The 22,049-nt window shown below is 40.4% G+C and overlaps 1 protein-coding gene across 6 annotated transcripts in view; it reads right to left on the minus strand.

The window, feature by feature from the left end:
- Positions 1-6,584: 6,584 nt before the first annotated feature.
- The window catches only part of LOC119656513 (MICAL-like protein 1), a 322,282-nt gene continuing 306,817 nt past the window's right edge, over positions 6,585-22,049 (minus strand). For 5 of the 6 annotated variants that reach the window (XM_038062849.1, XM_038062848.1, XM_038062850.1 and 2 more), the window contains 2 exons: positions 14,568-14,714; positions 6,585-7,371 (listed from right to left, as the gene is read on the minus strand). In XM_038062849.1, the coding sequence (XP_037918777.1) occupies positions 7,282-7,371; positions 14,568-14,714 (237 nt within the window). In that variant the 3' untranslated portion in view covers positions 6,585-7,281. Of the gene's footprint in view, positions 7,372-14,567; positions 14,715-20,168; positions 20,291-22,049 lie in introns of those variants that run through there. The other variant, XM_038062851.1, reaches the window with a different exon arrangement.

A 22,049-nucleotide genomic window follows, 5' to 3' on the forward strand; every position in this document is an offset into this window, starting at 1 on the left:
TCCTGGTGGTTTCCTTCACGTTTTGTTTAAGACTGATCTTTAGGAACGTGATCAAAAAGTCAACAATTTAAGAGAGCAATGCTGTACAGCGCACCTCCTGCTTTCATGCTTGGAGTATACCTTACAAAAATTACTAGACAAATAAGATAAAACTACTACAGGGTGGAGGAGGTTCGCGAAGCATTCAGTAGGAAATTCAGGCTAATCGGACTGCAGGAGTTGGCAATAAAAACCACGTAAATTCTACGTCAGGACGTGAATCGAAACAATCAGCCTAGCAACAATGGCAGCACCCAAAGTGGCTGTGGCACGAAGAGTGAAGGTAGGCTGCGTTATTTGTCAGCTTGGGGAGTGGATAGAACAGAGCTACAGATGTCTTAGCTTGGGTTACATAGCGACCACTTATGTATAGAAGTACGAGAACTATGCAGAGAACTCATCACCAAGGATTATATATTCGATCGGAATCAAATACTGTGTAGAAGTAGCAAAAGCCGGAAGTACCAGGACGAACGACCCTCCGGTAAATTTTGGATGTGAAACGTTGTTCGCAAGGAATACCTGTCGTGGAACGCCACTTCAAGTTGTGTTGATGCTTGAGGTAACATATCAATCTAACTTACTACGAGTCAGCAAGGGATTTAATTCCCCAGATTACTCACGAGGAAAAATCATCGAACCAATTACGTAGCCTACATAACGACGAAATCTATGAGCGATACCATGACCATGACAGGTTGTGGATAAAATCCGGCTCAATAGATTATGGTGGGCGGGTTACTTAATCCGTATGGATGAGGATGGTTCAGCCCGGGAAGTCTATAAGGGCAATATCTATGGTAGAAAAAGAAGACGAAGCAAACCCTGCCTGAGATGGAGCGATGGCGTAGGTCAGGACGCCAGACAACTTTTAGGGATATCAAATTGGTGGACCTCGGCACAGAACCAGGATGTCTGGAGTTCCTTATTAAGGCAGGCCTAGACCGGATACCGGTTGTTGTGCCGTTGATGATGATGAATTACGTAGGTGGCATAGGAGTGAAGGGCCAAATAGATTGTAAAATTTTATATGGAAAAGCTTTCACGAAGTTATTAAACATTCCAAGGCCAGATCCGCAAGGTAAAAGATGATAGGAATACAAATCTTCAATAGCTGTACTGGCCCTCAAACTCGCGAATATAAGAAAAGATTTAAGATCTGGATAAGAATTACTTTTCAGGAAGGATTATTTGGTACAAGGAATACAGTAGTTTTAGAGATTATATCTGTACAACGTGGATAACGATATTGAGTTTTCTACTGTGGAAAATGACGAAATGCTTCCCATCCGAAAACAAACACAATTGTTGGCTTCACCAATTTGATTTGCAAAACGGCTTACTTGTATGGGAAGTAAAAATTTTTAACAGGCAAGGCCAATTGAATCATCAATGAAGACTTAGTAGTGTGTCTGAATGACCACGTCCATGGAATAAATTCCCAAAGAATCAGTGGACGCCTAAACTCAGTGCTGATATTAGGAAACTCATCATGCGAGGTCACCTGAAGTGAAACTTCTCCTTTATGAAGTTGAGGAGGTGCTTTAATCAATGAAAAGCAGAATTATAAATGTCTTCTCAATTGTCAAATTATGGGAAATTATGGAACGAGGTTTTAAAGGTTTAATAAAAGAAGATGAAAGACTATCTTCCTCTGAATAACAACATTTTGAACGAGGATGAGAAAGGTTGCCGAGTTGGATCAAACGATTGCGAAAAATAACTCATTATCGACTCGGTAGTTGTAAGACACGCAACTGGAAAATTGTGTAATTGCTACACTGACTATGTCAAAGCTTTTGGCAGCGTTCCGCACATCTGGCTGATCGATGTCCTCTGTCTGCATTCACTGATCCGAAAATAGTAAAGTTTCGACGGCAGTCATGGAAGGGTTACTGAATGATCGAAACCAAGCCATTCGGAAAGGTCATTACGAACCGCATAGCTACACAAAGTGTTGGTGACTTCCACATCCGAACTATGACAGAGACAGACTTTAAGGAATAAAGGATACTTTACTGTTCGAGGGTGATATTGCAGAGCAACATCACCGCCGAGTCGATCCCTTACACGTTTATTTTAACAGCAAGGAACAGGATAATCCCTTGATTGGGGGTTTACACTACTTAACTTGAAAGACCGATCTTTGTATCCTCTGAGTGATAATACAATTATACCATAAATAATCCAAACAAGAAAGGAGACTAGTAAAGAATTTCATGTAAAACTTGTAGAGGGGCAAAATTTCTCCGGAAATCACGCTGATTTCGATCACTTTAAAGCTCTACGAACTGGAATAAAACCGCAGAAAATAATATCGGGCTAGTGTCAATTCTGCTTCAAGCAACCTATTTAGTCCTCTAGGACCCTTGACAAATTTTTTAACTCCTCTCCTGACTCATGTTATCGTGTGGTTTTTTCTATAACTATTTTTGCTCTGTGCAAGACAACTCCCCCCTCGCGTCTTCTCTCGCTCGATTTAGAGCAGCTTGTCCCGCATATTTTGCAACATTTCTTCTTCTTCCTTCCTGAACTGAATACCTTATTGGTAACCTTGATGTACATATTGAACCCGGACCCGACGATCTTTCTAACCTCCTTTCCTCCGAACATCAATCAATGCATTCCCTTTCTTCTCTGTACAATTTTTAATAAAAGCCCAAAGGTAATTACTTTCCTATGATTGTGAAAAAGACCTTCCATTACCATTATTCATAAAAATTGCAAATATATTCTTGCTGAGAATTCTCCAGCCCTCTGCCGAAGGTTATGGTTATAAAACCCTCCCCAATTCTGCAGAAGCGTTCCAGTCCATAGAGCACCATTTCTGCTTTCTTCCTGTCCAGTTCATCCGCTTCGTTATTGCCTTCTGAATGAATATACTACGGAACCCAGCTTATCCAATTTGATTGTCCCACCCACCCATATATTTAATTTTTCAAAGAGTTGGTTGGGTTTCGGCACTTTCATAGCTTTCTGGTTATTAATCAGGATCGCTACGTTCTACCTCTAATAGTTTCTTTGGAAATTGAAGGACTTTTATTCGTTTTCATTAAATGAATGACCTTTGGGTCCACTTTCTTAGTTAGTAGTGTCTACAGCCGTTCTGGAGTTTGATGGTCAACGCTCGTGTTCGAGCCGCTTTTGCCCTATTTAAAATCGAATTCTTTTAAGTAATGTCACGCGATATTCCTTTCTTATTTCAGGTTCGGATCTAATCTTTCAGTGTCCGGATATCTGAATGGTTAGAGCACAACGCTGTCGTATGGAAGGTCGCGGTTCAAATCTCACTGGTGGCAGTGAGATTTGTATCGTAATTTGATGTCGGATACCAGTAAACTCAGCTGTGAATGAGTCCCCGAGTCAAATCGGGGTAATAATCTCGGGCGAGCGCAATGCTGACCACATTGCCTCCTATAGGATACTATAATCCTGTAGTATACCGTTGCGGTCTTGAATGAAGTGCTCTAACACACTTCAAGGCGCTGATCCTGGATTGTTGCGCCAATGATTATTATTATTATTATCCAGTCTTTCATATCGGATGCGGACATGTGAAATTTTTGATAATGTCGGAAAGAGACTGAAGATTCCCAAAGGATCCCTCCTTCATTTCCAAGCCTGGCGAACACAGAGGCGTGCAAACACATATCGTCGAGAAGCTTCAGTGAAGCTACCCTCAGATGTTGGAGGACGTTCACAACCAATTTCGGCGTTTTCTTCAAGTTTTAGAATAGTTCAGCCCTCGTAGCTACCCCGTAGCTTCCTTTCGTCATCACAAAATTCTGAAATTGATTTGGAAAATTCCAAATTTGGTTGAGAAAATTCTGAAAAGGCCTTTTCATCGATTTCAATTCCAGGCCCTGGAAAAAGTGATCCATGATGCTGAGGTAAATGAAAAAGGCAGCATCCTATTCAAGCCCACCCAACTACTGGCCTATGCTGACGACACCATGGGAAGAACAACCTCAGATATACAATCTACCTTTATCCAGGTCGAGCAAGCGAATATCTTTGGCTGCAGATTAGTAAAAGCAAGACGAAGTACATGGTGGCGACATGAGCACCAAAAACCAAAGAAACATCAACATCAAATGACACTGGTCACACGATAACAATAAAGAGAAGAAACTGCAACCTTAAGACCGATGATAGCTTTTCCAAGTTCAAAAATGACAGCCGATAACAGCTATGACGATGAAATTCGCGCATGCACTTTTGCAGCCAATGAAGCCTATTTCAGCTTACAAAAACTGTTTTGCTCGAAACGTCTCACCATATGGTCAAAGCTCTTACTATACAAGACAATGATCTTCCCAGTCCTCATGTATTCTTCTTTGACTTTGGTTCTCAGGAAGAAAAATTGTGAACTCTTTACCCCGTTCGAGAGAAGAATTCTCCGAAAAATTGTTGGGCCCCTACAAGAGACGATTCCGTAGCCTATATACCGACGAAATTTATGAGCGATACCATACGGTTTGGTTGTGAACAAAATGCTGGTTGCGGTAGGCGGGTAATTTAATCCGATATAAAACTGGGATGTCTTGAGTTCCTTCTTAGGGGGTTAAGTGGGTTTCAAACGCTTAAAGCTACCATTTTTTTGCTTTATATATCCAATGAAATATTTTATTCAGACAGTTTATCACACAAAAAATACATATTTGAGTAATAATTTGTGAAATTTTTATTAAAAAATTTTGGGAAGTCAGCCACCATATCCCCTGTGACTCTTCAAAAAAAGTTTGCTCGGCGTAATCAGGATAATAATTTAGGACAGGGAAATTTGAAGAAGATCGACAAATTTTGGCTACCAATTTGAAAAATAGAGTTTCGGGAAAAAAACCGATTAAATTTTTAGATTCAAATAACTTGTGAAAATTTTTTTTATTTATATAGAGTCGTTGATTGCAGCACATATAATGAAGAGCCTGCTGCAGCGACAATACACAGGGCACCCTTTTGCTCTTGTCGGGGGCGATCTCCTGCTTCTTGAATCCCAGCGATAGCTTCCTTTTCGGCTCTAATTTTGCGATCTTCATCCTCTTTTCGAACGTACTCGTGGCTGTACTGACCAACTTCGAAATCCAAATTCTTAGAATTTTACTCGGATCGTTTTAAATTTTTTTGGGAATATTCTAGACATATTGTATTATAAGCCAAAAAGGAAAAATTGATTTTTAAGGGGGTCATCCCGTGGGAAGGCCGTTTTTTGGCTTTTTTTAGAAATTTTTTGTGAAGAACTGGATAAAGCTGCAAATACGAATTTTTCACCATAGATTTATTAATATATTGAGCGTGCATATTAATTTTTCCAGCCCAATCATATAGTTCATTATTGAAATACAGAGCAATTTATACACCCATTTCCAAAAAAATGTGTTGCCACGCTAGTTACATATACCAACAACACGAATAAACCCGCGAAAATACTTCAAGATGTAAAACTATACCTAGACCAAACCAAGGGTCAACATTAGCATTCCAAAGCGCAGACATTGCGTCAGCGTCTATTTCATTTGTTTCCGGTAAATCATTTAATCAGCCAAATTGCAATTTCCATAAATGTGGTGTACATGTAATTTCCGCGCCCAGTTGTTCTATATTCGCCAACGACGCGGTAACGCTGCCCGTTGAAATATTAATCGGTAAAGTTAAGTTAGAATCTGTTCTGTTGTAATAGTGTAATGCAATAAAGTTCGATGTAGAAAGTGAACCCTTTGTGTTTTGTTTTTTTTTAAATACTCCCCTCCGCTCAAGACCAAGACCCGCTAGAGGGCACTGCGATCATCTTAGAGAAAAAAAGTAAACGGCATTTGAACGTACAGACTTAACAACAGTTCCCAAACTAGGATTATTAAAAAATATTAAAAACTAAATTTTTGGTGCTGTGTTAAACTTTTTGTTTGAATTTTGACGTTTTTTACGGCTTCTTCAATGAATAAAAAAAAACTACTGAATGAATCGCAATTATCCTAGTTTGCGGACCGTAGAAATATGTTCTGAATAAGTCGTGAAAATTTCAATGAATTTCGTTGGGTAGATTTTGCCCTATGGTGGCAGCCGATTTTCAACATCCAGTTTCGAAAAAAACGCATTTAAAAAGTAGAATGCGATTTTTAGCCATAAAATCTTAACTGACCATTAATCTGCTATACCTAGTCCATAAACGTTAGGTTTTTTGAAGAAACACATGTACGGCCTTGGCTTCAATTCTCGTCCTTTTAGCGAAGTCTTTCGAGCGTCATTCGGACCGATAAATACGAGCTTTAGTACGGCGATCGACATAAATCTAGCATGTGACTTATCACGTGTTTACCACTATAATTTCCCAACGACTCCGAATATCAAAAAATCACTTTGCCTATATATTCTACACTATATTCAGATACAATTGATCCCAAAAAAAAAATTCGATTTCTCGGATCCGACACATGGGATGACCCCCTTAATGTTTGAAACCCACCTAACCTTTTGACAGAGACCTAGACCGGAGACTAGTTTTTGCGCTGTTGATATCGCCATCATGATGAAATGCAAAACACTAATTTATTCAACGAAACTCTTTTTATTTAATGATAAAAAAATCTATAAATATGCAAAAAATCCATCGAAAACGGGATCAAATCATAATATTTTTTACTATGATATTTTTTTTAATTTGCTTCTTAACGTCGCTAATTTCAATTAAATGATTCTTTCGCTCTTAAAAAATAAACAAATAAAAACTTTCAATTTGAGTTTTTCTCTTGGTATTCAATCTTATCTTCTTATTTCTTAGCAATTAAAGGATAATTCAAATGAAATCGAAGAAATTATTTTTACATAAAAAAGCAACGAATCTGAAACTTACTTAGATCTTGAATATACTCACGAAAAACTCAGTTGTTAAACGTAAAAAAAGTTTAATTTGAAACCGAATGTACAAAAAATATATATATTTCTATCAAAATTCAACAATGCAAGCTATCACATGGTTTTTGTTACCTTGGAACAAAATTTTAGGAAGGAGTGGGCGAAATGCTCAATAGGACATTTTCAAAACACCCCGCAAAATGCAGTAGTCATGTGTGCGATATAATTCATATTTTCAACAATTTATTCTGAATATTTTCTTGTGGATTAAGGACGTGCAACGTATGGCTAATATCTAAAGTCTTTTGTAGTTTTCTTTTGCAAAATATATGTGTATATGTAATTTTCGTGCGCTCAACGCAATAAGGCTAAATTTTTGCTTTTGGAAGTCTACTTGAAGGGAATTACGCTTGTCAATATGTTTTTCTTCTTTTTCTTCTCTTTCTTTTCGGTGGCCGGTAGTTCCGATTCATCCGCGTCCTGCAATAAAATGGAAAAATTGATATAAGGTTATTTGATTCATCAACTGTAAATGCTGCTGATAAGAAATACAATTGAACCAGAACTTTAAATAAAATCTTTCTGTTTTCAAGCAGATGGCTTTACTAAACCAACATTCAGAATACCAAGTTGCTGAATAACGTTTCCCGCTCAATAAGAAAAACGCGATTCTATGGTTTAAAATACATTTCACTATTCAATATATTCCCCCTGGACTTCAATACATGTGGTTCAATGATCCTCTAAATTATGAATTCCATTCCTGGAGTAAAAATCTGGTAGGCTGCCGAAAAACGCTCTTCCAATTTTGTTTGATGGAAACACCCCTAAAAATAAACTTTCTGCAAAAAGACAGAGGAAGCTAAATCTGGCGAATAGGATGGGTGTGTCATGATGATTCCTACTTTAATTCAACGATTTTGGGGCTGGTCTTTTGGGCTATGTGATGAAAACTGATTTGTTTCCTTTTATAAAAAGGTCTTTTCTCTCGAATTTTAACATTCAGCTGCGATAATCTGAATTTTTTAAAACAATCTGTGAGTAAATTTCCTCTTGAATTGTTTCGGAGTACTGGGCTTACACCACACCTTAGCCTGTTGTTTTGATTTAAGATCGTGGTGATAAATCCAAGTCTCATACATAGTGCTGAGAAAACGCATAAAATCTTCTATCTTCGTTTCTAAAACTCAAACCCCAAATATTGCTGAGAAAGTTGACTTCGAATCTGTTTTTGTTTCATTGTTAGCAAATATGTCGCCAATTATCAATATAACTTTCTGAAACCCAAAATTTTATCCAAAATATTGCTCACATTGCCCAATGTCCTCCCCACGGCTCCTACTAAATTTTCTTCAATTAACCCACGATCTTCCGAAACCACATCCTGTATATATTTTTTCAAGGATTGCGGGGTCCTAAATCCGCATCCACTTAACGTCGGACCGGACCAAATAGGCAGCAACTTACTCCCTCCCCCTTTTTTGGTTCAAAATATTAGGCAAAGGCAAAGGCAAAGGCAAAGACGGCTTTACGGTTTCCTACCAGGGCGAAGGCAAATCGTAAGACGCTGGCTCACATCTGCCCTAGGAGCAGCGTGCTCGCCTAACACATCCTGTACTTTTGCTGGTGCTGATTCCCTTGTTGGACATCTTCTACGCCTTTAGCACTTATACGGCCACATTTAAATTTAGCAATCCATCTTTGTACATTTACACTTTGCACTGGAGGTAATATACGAGCATGTCAAAACGCTGAGAAAGAAGTGACGCTACAGAGAAAAAGGTAATCCCTATTACGACACGATTTGTTCGGCCATTCAATTTTTTGGCATTTTAATTCAATTCAATAGTAATAAAGACTCGATGTTATTTCGTTCTATAAATCGTTGATCGGTTTGTATTAGCGTAGCGTTGCCTGTTGACCCCGTTAAGGCAATGATTGGCCAAACAATAGCTGCTACCATGGCGGCAAGGACCAAGCATCAGCTGTGTCAAGTATCCTAGCCGCCCTTGCCGAAGCAAATTCGTTCCCGCTGAACCTGTCTCTTTTGGCAGAATAAATCGGAACTGCGAGCCGAGGTGCAAATTCAGAACAAGAGCATTACCTGAGACACAACACTTTTTGACAAAATGATAATTAAGTTACCGATTCTGGCCTTCGTAGCCGAAGTATCGGAGACGCCCCGCTAGTCTGACAAATACCAAACTCTTAAGAGGAGGCTTCAAACCATCTTTTACATTACAGAGGACGCAAAAGCTCATAGACTTCTTTTCGACTTAAAATTGGACAACCAATGCCCGTCGCAGTTATTGCTATGCCTCAAGTGCACCACTGGACAAACTGCGCCAATTTGCTTAATTAAATCATTGTAGCTACATATGATGGTTGCGAGGGTTTAACGTGAGTACCTGCCATTTAGGCATAATCCTGCGGTCTTCTTTGGACACGGATTGATTTGGCGACCACAATCAGAGCATCGCCAGAACTAGTACCGTGGTGTACAGACTCAGTATTCATACCGGTAGATCCAGCCACCAAGAAACTTCCGCAAAGGGACCAACCACAAATAACCGAGGCGAGTGCATATCCTCCGGGAATTCACCTGAAGCATATGTTACCAGAGGGGAATTCTGGATCGCATGGTGCCGGATAACCACCGGTGAAGTTTCACGGCGAAAGCCACTTCAAATGAGTCCCATGCAGACTCGGGCCTGATTTCCTTTCCGAGTACATTGGAAAGGCATTGCCCAACGATTTGAGTGGGACCACATAAGGTTCTGCGTACAACGCGACACATAAGATGTCACAGGACAATATTAACCAAAAATGGACGGAACTAGTAGTTCTCCACTACTGCTACTATGACCATCACGCTGGCGATGAAACAGTGTCGAGGAAATCGGTCCCTCGTCAGAAAGCAGCAGGCGCGAATGCGCATCGGAATGTATCACTGCTAGCAATACACAAGTTGATAGCAAGACAGCGTTACCTATATCAATGTCTATTTCGTATAGATTACGGATATCAAAGTACGCTGGACATAAACAGAGAATATGTAATTAGCCCTCTGAACCCTGACTGGAGGCAAGGTTCCGCGAGAAGAAAACCTCATTCAAACTACCATCCCCCGTCAGAATAAAGCCCAACTCGATCGCAAACTCGACGTTAAAACTACCTCTGGCGAGCATTTCACTTACTCGTATATGACCTGATCTTTACTACTTTTGTTCCATCTAATCTACTACTTAGATGTAACACTATAGTCCCTGCAATCAACCTGCAGCATGCCAAAGCCTCCTCCCATCTGTTGGGAGGCTAACAAAGCTGCAGGACGCAAGAGCTTAGGGATCTGGTAGCGTATGCAGAATCCAATGGGCTCGAACTCTTAATAGGTTGCGATGTGGTTGCTCAATATATTTGTTGGGGCAGTAGCAAATGCAATCCAAGAGGAGAGAAGCTATTTGATTTCATCACTTCAGCTGGTCTCATGACTGCAAACGTAGGGTGCGCCCGAACTCCTTTGGCGCTGGAAGATGAATTGGAAACTCTGAACTGCACACTTTTAGAGTGCTATGAAGAGGCTTGTCCTATTTCCCGAGGTCAAAGCGGTAAAACGGTTCCTTGGTGGAATCGGGAACTACGAAAACTTAGGAAATCAACCAGGCGACTTTTGAACTGTGCTTGCAAAAGTAACAAGAACGAAGGCTGGTTAAATTTCAGGAACTCACAGCATGAATCTAAGACACTCGTTAGGGTTTCGAAACGAGAGGCCTTTAGAGGATACTGTAAGGAACTGGAAGGCGAAGGAGAGAGTTCAAGGCTATGCAGAGTTCTTAAAAGGGATGAATCGGCCAAGTCGAACTATCTTAGAAAACCCGACGGCACTTTCAGTACAGACCCCATCACCCGGGAGAACGGGTGAGAGAAGTGGTAGGGGGAGAGTTGACGGTTCTTGCAACCCCTTCAACATGCAAGAGCTACAAGGGGAACTGGAACACCGCGAAAATGGTTGCTACCTATGAAAAGGTAAGAGCTGCCATGCTGTCCTATGAACATTTCAAAGCACCTGGCACGGATGGCATCTATCCGGCAATGCTAAAGGAGGGTATGGAGCACTTAGAGCAACCTCTAAGAAATATTTTTCGAAGATGTCTTGCTCTGGGTTACGTGCGTTCCTCTGCGCAAAAGGTTAAGGTAATCTTCATACCGAAACCTCGGAAAGATGACTATTCTAATCCAAAGACCTTCAGGCAGATCAGCTTGACTTTATTCTTGCTAAAACGTTTGGAGAGACTGGTTGAGGGTCACATCCGTGGAAACGCACTTAGGTCGAACGCACTTAATGAAAACTAACATGCTTACCAACGTGGAAAGTACTGTGAGTCTGCTCTTCATTCTTTGGTTACAAAGATAGAGGATGTAACTTTGAATGGTGAGGACGCAATGGGGGTGTTCGTGGACATTGAAGGGGCGTTTGACTGTGCGCCTTTTCAAAAACTTTGTGATGCCGCCAGAGCGCATAGTGTTGATGATGCTTTTATTAAGTGGATCCATGCAATGCTAACGCAGAGATTGCTGTGCGCTGAGGTGGGTGTCGATCACTATCTAACAGCAGAATCAACGACAGGCTGCCCCCAAGGGCGTGTGCTTTTGCCACTTCTGTGGAGTATACTGATCGACTCACTACTATGCGAACTGCAAAATTTGCTTATACACGCTCAAGCTTATGCCGATAACGTGGCTGTGCTTGCTGTTGATTGGGATCTTGGAATGGTGTGTAGAAATGTACAACGTGCCCTTGATTTGATAGACACTCAGTTAATCCGAATAAAAACACAATGGTATTATTCACAAGAAGGAGAAAACTGAATGGACTTTGCCTCCCTGAGATGAGGGGTACTAAGAAGGTAAGAAATGAAATATCTAGGAGTCACTCTAGATAAAAAACTTCTATGGAACAAACATGTAGAGGTAAAGATGAAACGAGCTCTCACAGCTCATGGGCTGTGCAGACGGACTTTTGCTTCGACATGCGGACTCAGGCTTCATGTGTGAATTTGTATATATGTTGTTATCATTAGGCCGATGTTCGTTTATGCATCCGTAGTGTGCTGGGTTAAGGTGGGACAAAAAGGTTTTCACCCTAAACTAGCCACACTGCAAAGAACGGTGTATCTGGGTATCACTGGTGCCATGAGCACGACATCCGGCGCAGCTCTAAATGCATTACTCAATTTGCAGCCCCTGGATATATTTATTCAAACCACTACAATGAGAGCAGCTCATAGACTAATTCGATTAGATCTATGGGGAAACAACGGATGTGGGGGGTACAGAACATTGGAAGAATTACTGGGAGTACTGAATCCAGTTCTTACAATGCCTTCCTCCGATTCTCGTCTCCCCATACATCTGTTTGGTAGAAGATATGAAGTTCCCCAGAAGCGTAGAGACAACTGGGAAGTCCCAGAGGAATGTGTGGCGAGATATACGGAAGTCTTCTACACCGATAGCTCAAAAACAGAAGAGGGTTCTGGAGCCGGAGTCTACCTCTCGAATAAAAACGAGAAGTCGGTTTTTCAAGCCGAAGTTTATGCGACGATCCTCAGGGCGGTAAACTGGATGATTGATGAGCGGTTGAAGGGCAGGCGCATCGCAATCTGCAGTGATAGCCAAACTGCATTGAGGGCGTTGAGTAGTCCTTTGATTACGTCGAAAATGGTTCGCTCGTACATATTATTACTAAACGATAAACATAGGGTACTCATGGCACATGACCCTTGATTATGACTGCCGGTCTATCAGTATCAGATGCTTTCGCTTAACGAGAAAAAAATTAAAATTGCGAAGGAGTTTCAATTCTTGATGGTTAATGCCGGGCATTTAAAAGCCCTTAGGTAAGTCCTTTACACCCGCTGTCCTTACTATCCCGGACAGATATCCGAAGCATCATTCCGAAGGTGTAACTAGGAACTTAGCCGGAAAATACATCTTTTCGACTTGTTCAAGGCTCTCCATCAAATACCGGTAGCTGAAAGTGATCTCCCGAAAACAGACGTCACAACACGGTTCGATTTGCTTACGTTTATAGCGATGAGCTTCGGTCTCTGTCACATCGCACAGGCATTTCAACAATTTATGGACGAGGCCCCGCAGGGACTTGACTGTTGCGTTTACTATCTGGACGAGGCATAGGTGGCATGAAATTCGAACGAAAAAAAAATTGGAACGTTTGTGTCTAGCTTTTAAATGTCTTGCAAGTTCAAAATCCTCATCAATGTATCTAAGTGTGTCTTTATTGTAAGCGTTGATATATCCAGGCTATGTTGATTCATTCCAAAAGTTTGAAAAGCACGCAACTATGAAAGATCTCCGACCATTCCTCGGGGCCATTAACCTTTTATCGGCGATTTATCCACAATACCGCTATGCTGCAACGCTCCTCAATAAGCATTGTGACAAGACAAGGGAGGAGCTGAGGATGTTTTCGTAATACGCAAGATCAGCCTAGCTGATGCCGTGTCCATTTCCAGGATAATGCAGCCCTTGGGCTCGCTTTCGATGCGCCCGATATTGGAATTGGCGATATTGGTCCTAGAGAAGAAACAGAACAATCAATGGTCTGCCTTTAATCAAAGGAGGCTTTCCAGTCCAAAATCGAGATGCAGTGTATATAACCACGAGTTGTTGGCTATTTCCGCCATTATTTGGAGGATTCCGACTTCTTCGTGTTGGCAGACAGCAAGCTGCTAATATAGTCGTTTATTCTGCTGATAAAACCTTGCCACGTCAATTGGGGCTCCTCAGTTACATATCCCCGTCCACTACGGACTTTCGTCTCATTCTTGGTTCAAGCAATGTAGTATCAGATGCACATTCCATGGTGAAGCGATTGAAATGCCTGTACTCATCAATGAAAACCCCATGGATACTGAGCTATAAAATCTACTCAATAACAACACCAGATCCCTCAAGCTGATAAGAAAACGCGGTGCTTCGGGTGAGGAAAATTTGCGGGATACGAATCTCGAGTATCTGCGCCCTTTCATCTTCACACCGCAGGAAAATATGTAACATCTTTCATCATACCACTGGCCGTGCCGCACGCAAAACTATTGCTAAGAAATTCGTATGGGCTCGAATGAAAACAGACGTCCGTAATTGGGCCCGCCTTGTGTGTCATGGTCACGCTCAAGAATCGCTCGCCACCAAATAAACCTGCGTCAAGCGTTCCCGATATCCGACCAGCATTTTCGATATATCCATCTGGGCGTTGTGGTTCTCTTACCTCTTCACAGGACTTTAATACTGCTTAACCATAATCGAACGATTTTCCAAATGACCTGAGGCGAATACATTGACCAAACTGCAGACTCAGCGATACCCCATTGTAAACAATTAGTTTTTCGGTGGAATCGCACCCAAATGGTGTCAGGAAAATAAAAAGGAAAAACTAGGGTTGGACTTTATTTTAACTGAGATGTTTCCCCTTCGACCCTTTTAAGCATAAAGAAGCGACAACAATAAGCAATCAAAACAGGGAGGACTTATTCTTGGTGTCAATTTCAATGTGGGATATTCAACTTAGAAAATTCTGAGCATTAAATTAATAAAACCCGGAAACATACATCAAAGAAAGAACCATTTGATCTTCTAAATTTGTACCAAAAGCTTACCTTATCTGCATCCAACTTTTTGCTTTTGCCTAATTTTTTGGCCTCCTTCTGACGTTTCTTCTCCTTTTTCGATAATTTTGTTGGTGTTTGTTTGCAAAGTTCTTCATCTCGCTTGGCCGCATGCATTTCAAGACGTTGTTTGATGCTCTGAAAGAAGCGAAATCAAAATTAAAATTCAATTTTTTACAAAAGTAGGAAAATATTAGACATTTATTATATCGGGCGAAAGAGGAAATAATTTGAAAGGTGCAGCAGAAAGAAAGCGAAAGACAAAAGAAAAAGCCTTTGCTTAACATTGCTTCCTATATCTTTCTGGCGGGGATCACCTTTTGATATTCTTAGGCGAAACGTCCCTTAATCGGAAATGCAGGTAATCTCAATGATTAAATTTGTTGGAGATAACTTTTCAAAAGAAACTACAACTTTCATGTCCCTCGCATCCATAAAGAAGAAACAAACCAAGGTCACAAGTTGCATCCATACCAACCGAGCTAAATAGAGCAAGATTCTCCGCTGCCAAAAATTTATGGAAGTTAAAAATGTAAAAACATGAAAAATAACGCCATTTTATAAAGACGAAAATGTAAGCGACAAAATAAGCAAGAAGGCCTAGTTAAGTGTGCGCCTGAGGTTCTGGGAAGTCACTAACTCGCTTTTAAAATCATTATTCAAAAAACTAAATCCATATTCTTCTGAGTTTGTTCGATATGTCTGGTAGTAACCACAAGTTACGCTCTGATTTCCTATAAGTTGGTTCTGATAGAATCATGACTATGAGATTCCGGTCCAAAATGAGCAACATCTCAATAGAAGAGGGCGACGCAAGTACGAGGACTTCCCATACAGAAAAGGAGACCAACTTGCGCGGGTCTTGAAACACAATGCTTCGTGTTATCGGGGTATTCGGGTCTCAGACAATATCAAATGCAAAGCCGGAATAAGGAACGGGTCACACATTAAGAAAAAGATTGTGGGTTACACCATGAAATGGAACTCATTATCCCAACATTTCCAGCGAGTGGATCGCGCTTGAACTTCATGGTGCGAAACAATAAAGGAGGAGCGCAAGCTTCTTGCAAAATCGTGGAGGGAGCGCGTAAGCGTGGTTGCCGTGCAATGACCCGCACTCTGACAACCGTTAACACCAATAGATGAAATATTGAGATTGAAGTTTGATATGGGTTTCCCTTTCCCTACATGGACCTGAAACTCTTCTGAATAAATCGAATCATAGTCAGATTCTCCACCCCGTCTCTATGCGGAGGTATATGAAGCACTAGGCCCTCATTTCACCTAGTTCGGGATCGAAAATTGCAAGCCCGCTTCTCTAGGTGCTTAAATGCAACGGTAGTTCAGCTCAGGATGAAAATTATGTGTACCTTATTATCATCATCATCAACGGCGCAACAACCGATATCCGGTCTAGGCCTGCCTTAATAAGGAACTCCAGACATCCCGGTTTTGCGCCGAGGTCCACCAATTCGATATCCCTAGGGACCTTATTGTCCCTGCTATTTACTCATTAATACAACGGAGAATGGAATGTCATTAAGCTTCCTTGAACCAACTTATCTCTCCCTCAAAATTTCTATTGTATAGCCTCATAGAAGAACATTTCCAAACTTCGAAGAAAGCCTAATTATTCGTCAGGATTTAATATGATAGAACAAAGACAGAAATAATTAAGAAATATATCAAACGGAAATCATCAACTGTGTTACAAATAAAGGGTTGAAACGCGAAATTTGCTAATGCGAAAATGCTAATAAAAGGCCCGACAAGAGGAGAACAGAAGAATGATGAATCCCTCCGGACCTATAAACATTATTTTGACAGAATTTAAGAATATTTTTTGGTAACTTGACCAGCGAAAAGTCAGAATAGCATGGTTCGCTGTTAGATTTTGCCCAGTTAGATATGCTATTGTTCAACGAAAATGATATGAGTATACAGCTGGAAGATGAATCTGGTTCAGTCCCACAATTGAACAGGACTAACTTTCATTACCGGTGTCCCAGGCATTTTAATAAGAAACCAGCAGGCAACTTAATTCCAGCTAGGGAGGCGATCTTTAGGAAATCTGGCAAGGCCCAAAATATTCAGCGAAAGCAATAGACCAGCGAGCTTTTGCAGAGACAAAGCGAGTTTTTTACAGAATGAAATGCGATTCCATGTTGCTGCACATTCCCCAACAGCAAATCTAACTATTGATGGAATAGTAAACTGTCTAACCAAGGGAGATATCGTGACTGCCGTAAAAGACTTGAGAGATAAAACCAGTGAGCGCAGTAATCAGAGAAGAGCCACTAGAAACTCGCGTGAAATACGGGGTAACAAAACTTCTGGTCCAGAAAGCAAACCTAATAAAGCTTCAAGTTTACGGTAAAGACAAGGTTGGATACATTACGAGGTTGTATGGAACATACATTGCCGAGAAGATCTTTCAGTATTATGGGGGTGGGGGAAGCTGGTGTTGGTACCTAAAACTGGTAAACCTTCAGGCGAGCTCTTACTGCCCAAACATCTTCTAAGCAAGAGAGGAAATAATTGATGTAAGGAAATCTGAATATTGACACCATAAAACTGGTTACTGGTTTGCTTGAAAATGTGCGGATGTGAGGAATACCCGGAGGAAAGACAACTCTAGTGCGAAGCTGATGATGGACTCAAGGAGTATATCAATTAGGACTCTATAGTGCATCCTCTATTGTGTAAGCAATAGCTACGACTAAAAGGATAATATTGGCTATTAAGTTACACTTTCTTACCAATAAAATGGAAGTAATATATTATACTTTAAAATATATGGCACTTCCCATTGTATCTGATTATTTTCGTGCGAAATGGAGGTTGAGGGTATAGATGCTAGATGATCGCAGTTAATGAGAACGGAGTTGGGGTTTTATATTAGATTAAGAAAAGAACTAGGTCTTTTTCCTTATTCTATAATTTTTTTATTTTCTTTAGCATACAATTGATGATGGAGGCTCCTGGTCCCGGAAACAATTGTATGCAAAAGAAAGTAAAAAAATTACAGAATTAAGAAAAAACGTAGTTCTTTTCTTAATCTATAATAACTGTAAAAGAAGGACACAAATTTCAACTTATTATATTAGGTTAAAATAAAATGTACAGGGGAAATAGGAATTAAGTAGAAAGTATCTTCCAACGTGATATATCCTAGGTCTATCCTTTTGTACATCCCAGAGACATATACAATTTTACTAAAATGACTTAGAGAAGTAAAAGTGGAAAGAGCTCATGTTCCAGAATTTGCTAGAATGGTGCAATTTGGGAAAGTGTTGTAAGACACTTCTGTGAAGCTGCAGTTATGTGCAGACTTGTTAGTAAAGTAACTGCTTATAATATTTCATGGTGAGGTTGACTCAAATCAACTCAGAATTGCCCTTTGACTATCACCCTCCCTGTTAATCATTCTTTTGCGGGCCATTTACGACAAAATTTAAATAAGTCTTATTTTAGGCAAATTCGACTAAAATACCATGCAAACGTTCTAGAAAAAGGGTCGATGATACGCATGGAGAAACCCCGCTTCTACCCCATTTGACAAAGGCGAAATAAGAGAACTCGATTATCATTTACGCGCATGTACACTTGTATTATTTTTTTGTAAATATGAAGTTGTTGCCCATGAAATGTCGGATTTCACAATGAAATGAAGTTTGTTGCGATTTTGATCTGTTAAACTGGGTCACACCGCAGCGGAGGCAACCAGAAACTTTTGCAGGGAATTTGGAGCTGATACGGTAAACGACGATCTGCGCTTAGTGGTGGAATCTGACCCACATGCTTCTCTAAGAGACATTGCAGAGCTTGGAAAGGTAAAGAATTTTGATAAGTGGGTTCCGCATGAACTTACAGCGCAAAACAGGGCGGTTTGAATGAAAATTTACAGTTTTGTGCTTTTCCGTAACAGAAAGAATCCCTTTATGCACAGAATAGTGACAAGTGATGAAAAATGGATATTGTGCGATGATTGTCGCAGATCAGCACAATGACTAGATATCGGTGAAGCTCCAAAACACATGCCGAAAGCGAGTCTTCGTCCAAAGAAGGTAGTGGTGACTGCTTGGTGGTCCGCAGCCGGAGTTCTTTTTAAGGTTTTGCGTAAAACGAAACCTTGCTCAAATCGGTTTACTGTCTATCTGCCTGTCTGTCACACGCATTTTTGTCAGACACCGCTATACCGATTGACACCAAATTTGGTGTAAAGAGCGCGCACGCATACCGTGAGTTGCATCGTCCTACGTAGATTTTAGGGGGGGTGGGGGGGTGGGTCTCCATACATGCAAAAGAGAGATGTGAATTTTATTTTCACCAAATATCGTCATGTGAGGTATCAAATGAAAGCTCTCGATTAGTGCTTTCCAAATCCAGTTCTGACATTCAATGCAATTCTCAGAGCCCATCCAACCGAAAAATGTCACAAAAATCACTATGCGATACCTACACTCCGAAATACTCTCCATGCCGGTATTTGCTCAAATAAACTTAATTATAGTATATTACTATAATTTTTAGTAATTGGCTAAAAGTCCTCCCTAGCCCCCCGCCGCACAAGTCCAACCTAGAGTTATGCAACAATATAATCTATAATATAGACCACGATCCCAGCAAGTTTGATGGAAATCACACTATTAACAAAGTTATAATAGGCCATAGTTGTCTCTTCTGTGCAAATTCTAAGAAACCCTGCCTCATTCACCATATTCACCCGACCTCTCGCCAACCGGCTACCACAATTAAGCAATGAAGCAGCTATCAAAATTGCCATATTAGAAAGTCGGACTTCTACGAAACTGGCGTAAATGCTTTTGTATCTCGCTGGGAGATACGGGTCGAATCTATTGGTGCTTATTTCGATTAATAAAATTTATGTTCATAAGAGTTACAATTATTTGAAATTTTACTACCAATCTAATAATTTAAAGAATAAATAGAGTCCTTCTTAGACCTTTCTTTCCGTGTACGATTACGTTATCGCCTACATATGCAATGTATATCCTATCCATACACCAGATTAAACTAGAGTATAAATTCGAGAATCTTGAAAAAGGGGTTTTCCGGAAGAACTGCAAACTCTAATGAATTATGCAGATGCTAGTTAATTCTGATTAATTCTTCAAGCTACAACGTGTCGTTCACTCGATAGACCACCCAACCTTTAATGCCTGGGCAGAGAGGAAAAATGTTGACCCTATTCTTTGGGGATTTACAATTCTAACGTTAGGTGACTTTACTTTGATCCCCTGACCCCCTATTATTAAGTGAGGTATCTTTTAGCTTAACTTATGTAGCTTACTTAAAATTAATACTACCGTTTAACGGTAAATAATAGTACTGCTATGAAGCACTCCCATCGAATCTCTTCTAATGATGTATTATTTTACCTCACTATCTGTAACTTCTAGTCTTGGAATACGAATATCTTTCGTCAACATCCATAAAACCTCAAACGCCAATATCGAAATAAGTGAAATATAACACTTCAAACGTAGTCCTGCATTAAGAAATTCTGGAGAAACAATCCCGCATCCTGGCATTGTTTCTTGCTAAAATAAAGTTGAAGATTTTACATACCACAAAGAGGAAAGCAAAGAATTGCTTGGCGAAGTCCGTAGAAGATCATTTTCTTCGTCTGTGCAAAGGCTATCATATAGTTTTAGCGAATCAGCATATTTTTTTCTTTCGTGCTCCATAACCTACGAAAATTAATTGAGAACCAAACATAAAACCGGGGGAAAGTTGGTCTTCACAGGCAACCATACTCTCTAAGATTGTTCTATCTAAAAGCACATATGGATTTGTATCTGTACATACTATATACCTGCAACGTAATATCTAGGGGCAGCGAAGGACCTCGCCAAGCGGATGATTTGATTGGGTTAGATAAGCTTAATTCTTAGGTTATTACAATATTTGATCATGTAACTAGCCTGATAAGTTGTCGGGTAAGTGTTGTTAGAATGTGTTTATGTGTCAATGCGATATTACCATCGAGGCAAGGTTATTTCAACTTAGATTTTCAGTAGTGAAAAAAGTAAGAAACGGCGAAACTTGTCTTCTACTTTCCAATATTTAAAAGTAAAGCTCTATCGCTAATATTCTCTATGATTCAAATACAGATAAAGGCATGATCTACTGAAATGGGGAACAGGGATATTTGCCAACTTTAAGGGTCTCTTACAAATAGCTCCCAACGTCTCACCAAGGCGCGGCTCTTGAAAATGGCGCATTCTGACCCAAACTTAATAGCTTAAATTGCCTTGTCCCCTTAATTGCCTCCCGAAACAACTATTCTTTGCCACATGTTCTATCTCGACGCTGTCAATTTTCCTGCCCTCTCGTCCCAAATGGCTTGTCATTTGTGGGCTAATCTGGAGGCGATTGCAATTAGGAGCTGAAAATTTACTAGTCCAATCTTCTTGGAAGTGTCCTTCCTTGCCTTTATATTAAATGGCAACTTCTTTCAATTATGTGCTCATCGATGCCTAGCCAACCCCAGTTTTCGCATAAAAATGCATAAACATCTGTTCTTTTATTTACAATAACTCATCTAGTTGCTGTCCCTTGGGACTAGGCAGCTTTTCGAGCATTACTGTAATAGTGTGAAGAAAGCGGAGGACATATTTTTGCTGGTGGTATCAGGCATTGCTAGTTCACAAGGACAGCAGTACTAGTCGAATAGATGAGAACAGCTACAACTGCAGAACTATAGCTCTGCTGAAACTACATATTGAACTTTCGCCAGCAATATTGAGATTGAAAAGTATAGATAGTTGGAAGCGGGAACCTCCGAATGGATGAGGATAAGACAGCCCGGAAAGTCTATAAGGGCAATATCTATGTTTTCTACCAGAAGGCGAGGCAGACCCTGCCTAATATGGAGCGATAGCGTAGGTCAGGACGCCAGACAGCTTTCAGGGATATCGAATTGGTGGACCTTGGCGCAAAACCGGGATGTCTGAAGTTCCTTATTAAGGCAGGCCTAGACCGGATACCGGTTGTTGCGCCGTTGATGATGATGAAAACTCCAGTAATATAGATTGGAAATTAAGATGATTACGGCATTAAACTTTCAAATCCCAACGCCGACGTTATTTAGGAATGGATAAAACCATCCATCCAAAACCAACCATCCATCCATGTTCCATGCAACATTCAAGGACTGTAGTTCTCCAGTAATGGGGAACATGGTTACTGTTGTACCTAATGCTACAAGAAATCATGGAAGAGTGAAACTTAACTCCCCCTAATTCATTAAGAGGAGTTCTTTCGCTTAGGAAGCCGTTTAATGAACTGCATGTGTTGATGGAGGAGTGACGGAAAGTACTCCAAAATATCTGGTTCTTCTACATGAAAGCGTTGGCGAACTAAACTCTAAACTAGCCTCCTTTTGAGTTTTTACATCAATTCGACAGGAGCTATCAGTCAAATGCAAGGGCCTATATGGAATCACTT

The sequence above is a fragment of the Hermetia illucens genome, chromosome 5 (genome assembly GCF_905115235.1).
Source record: "Hermetia illucens chromosome 5, iHerIll2.2.curated.20191125, whole genome shotgun sequence".
In the NCBI taxonomy this organism is placed as follows: domain Eukaryota; kingdom Metazoa; phylum Arthropoda; class Insecta; order Diptera; family Stratiomyidae; genus Hermetia; species Hermetia illucens.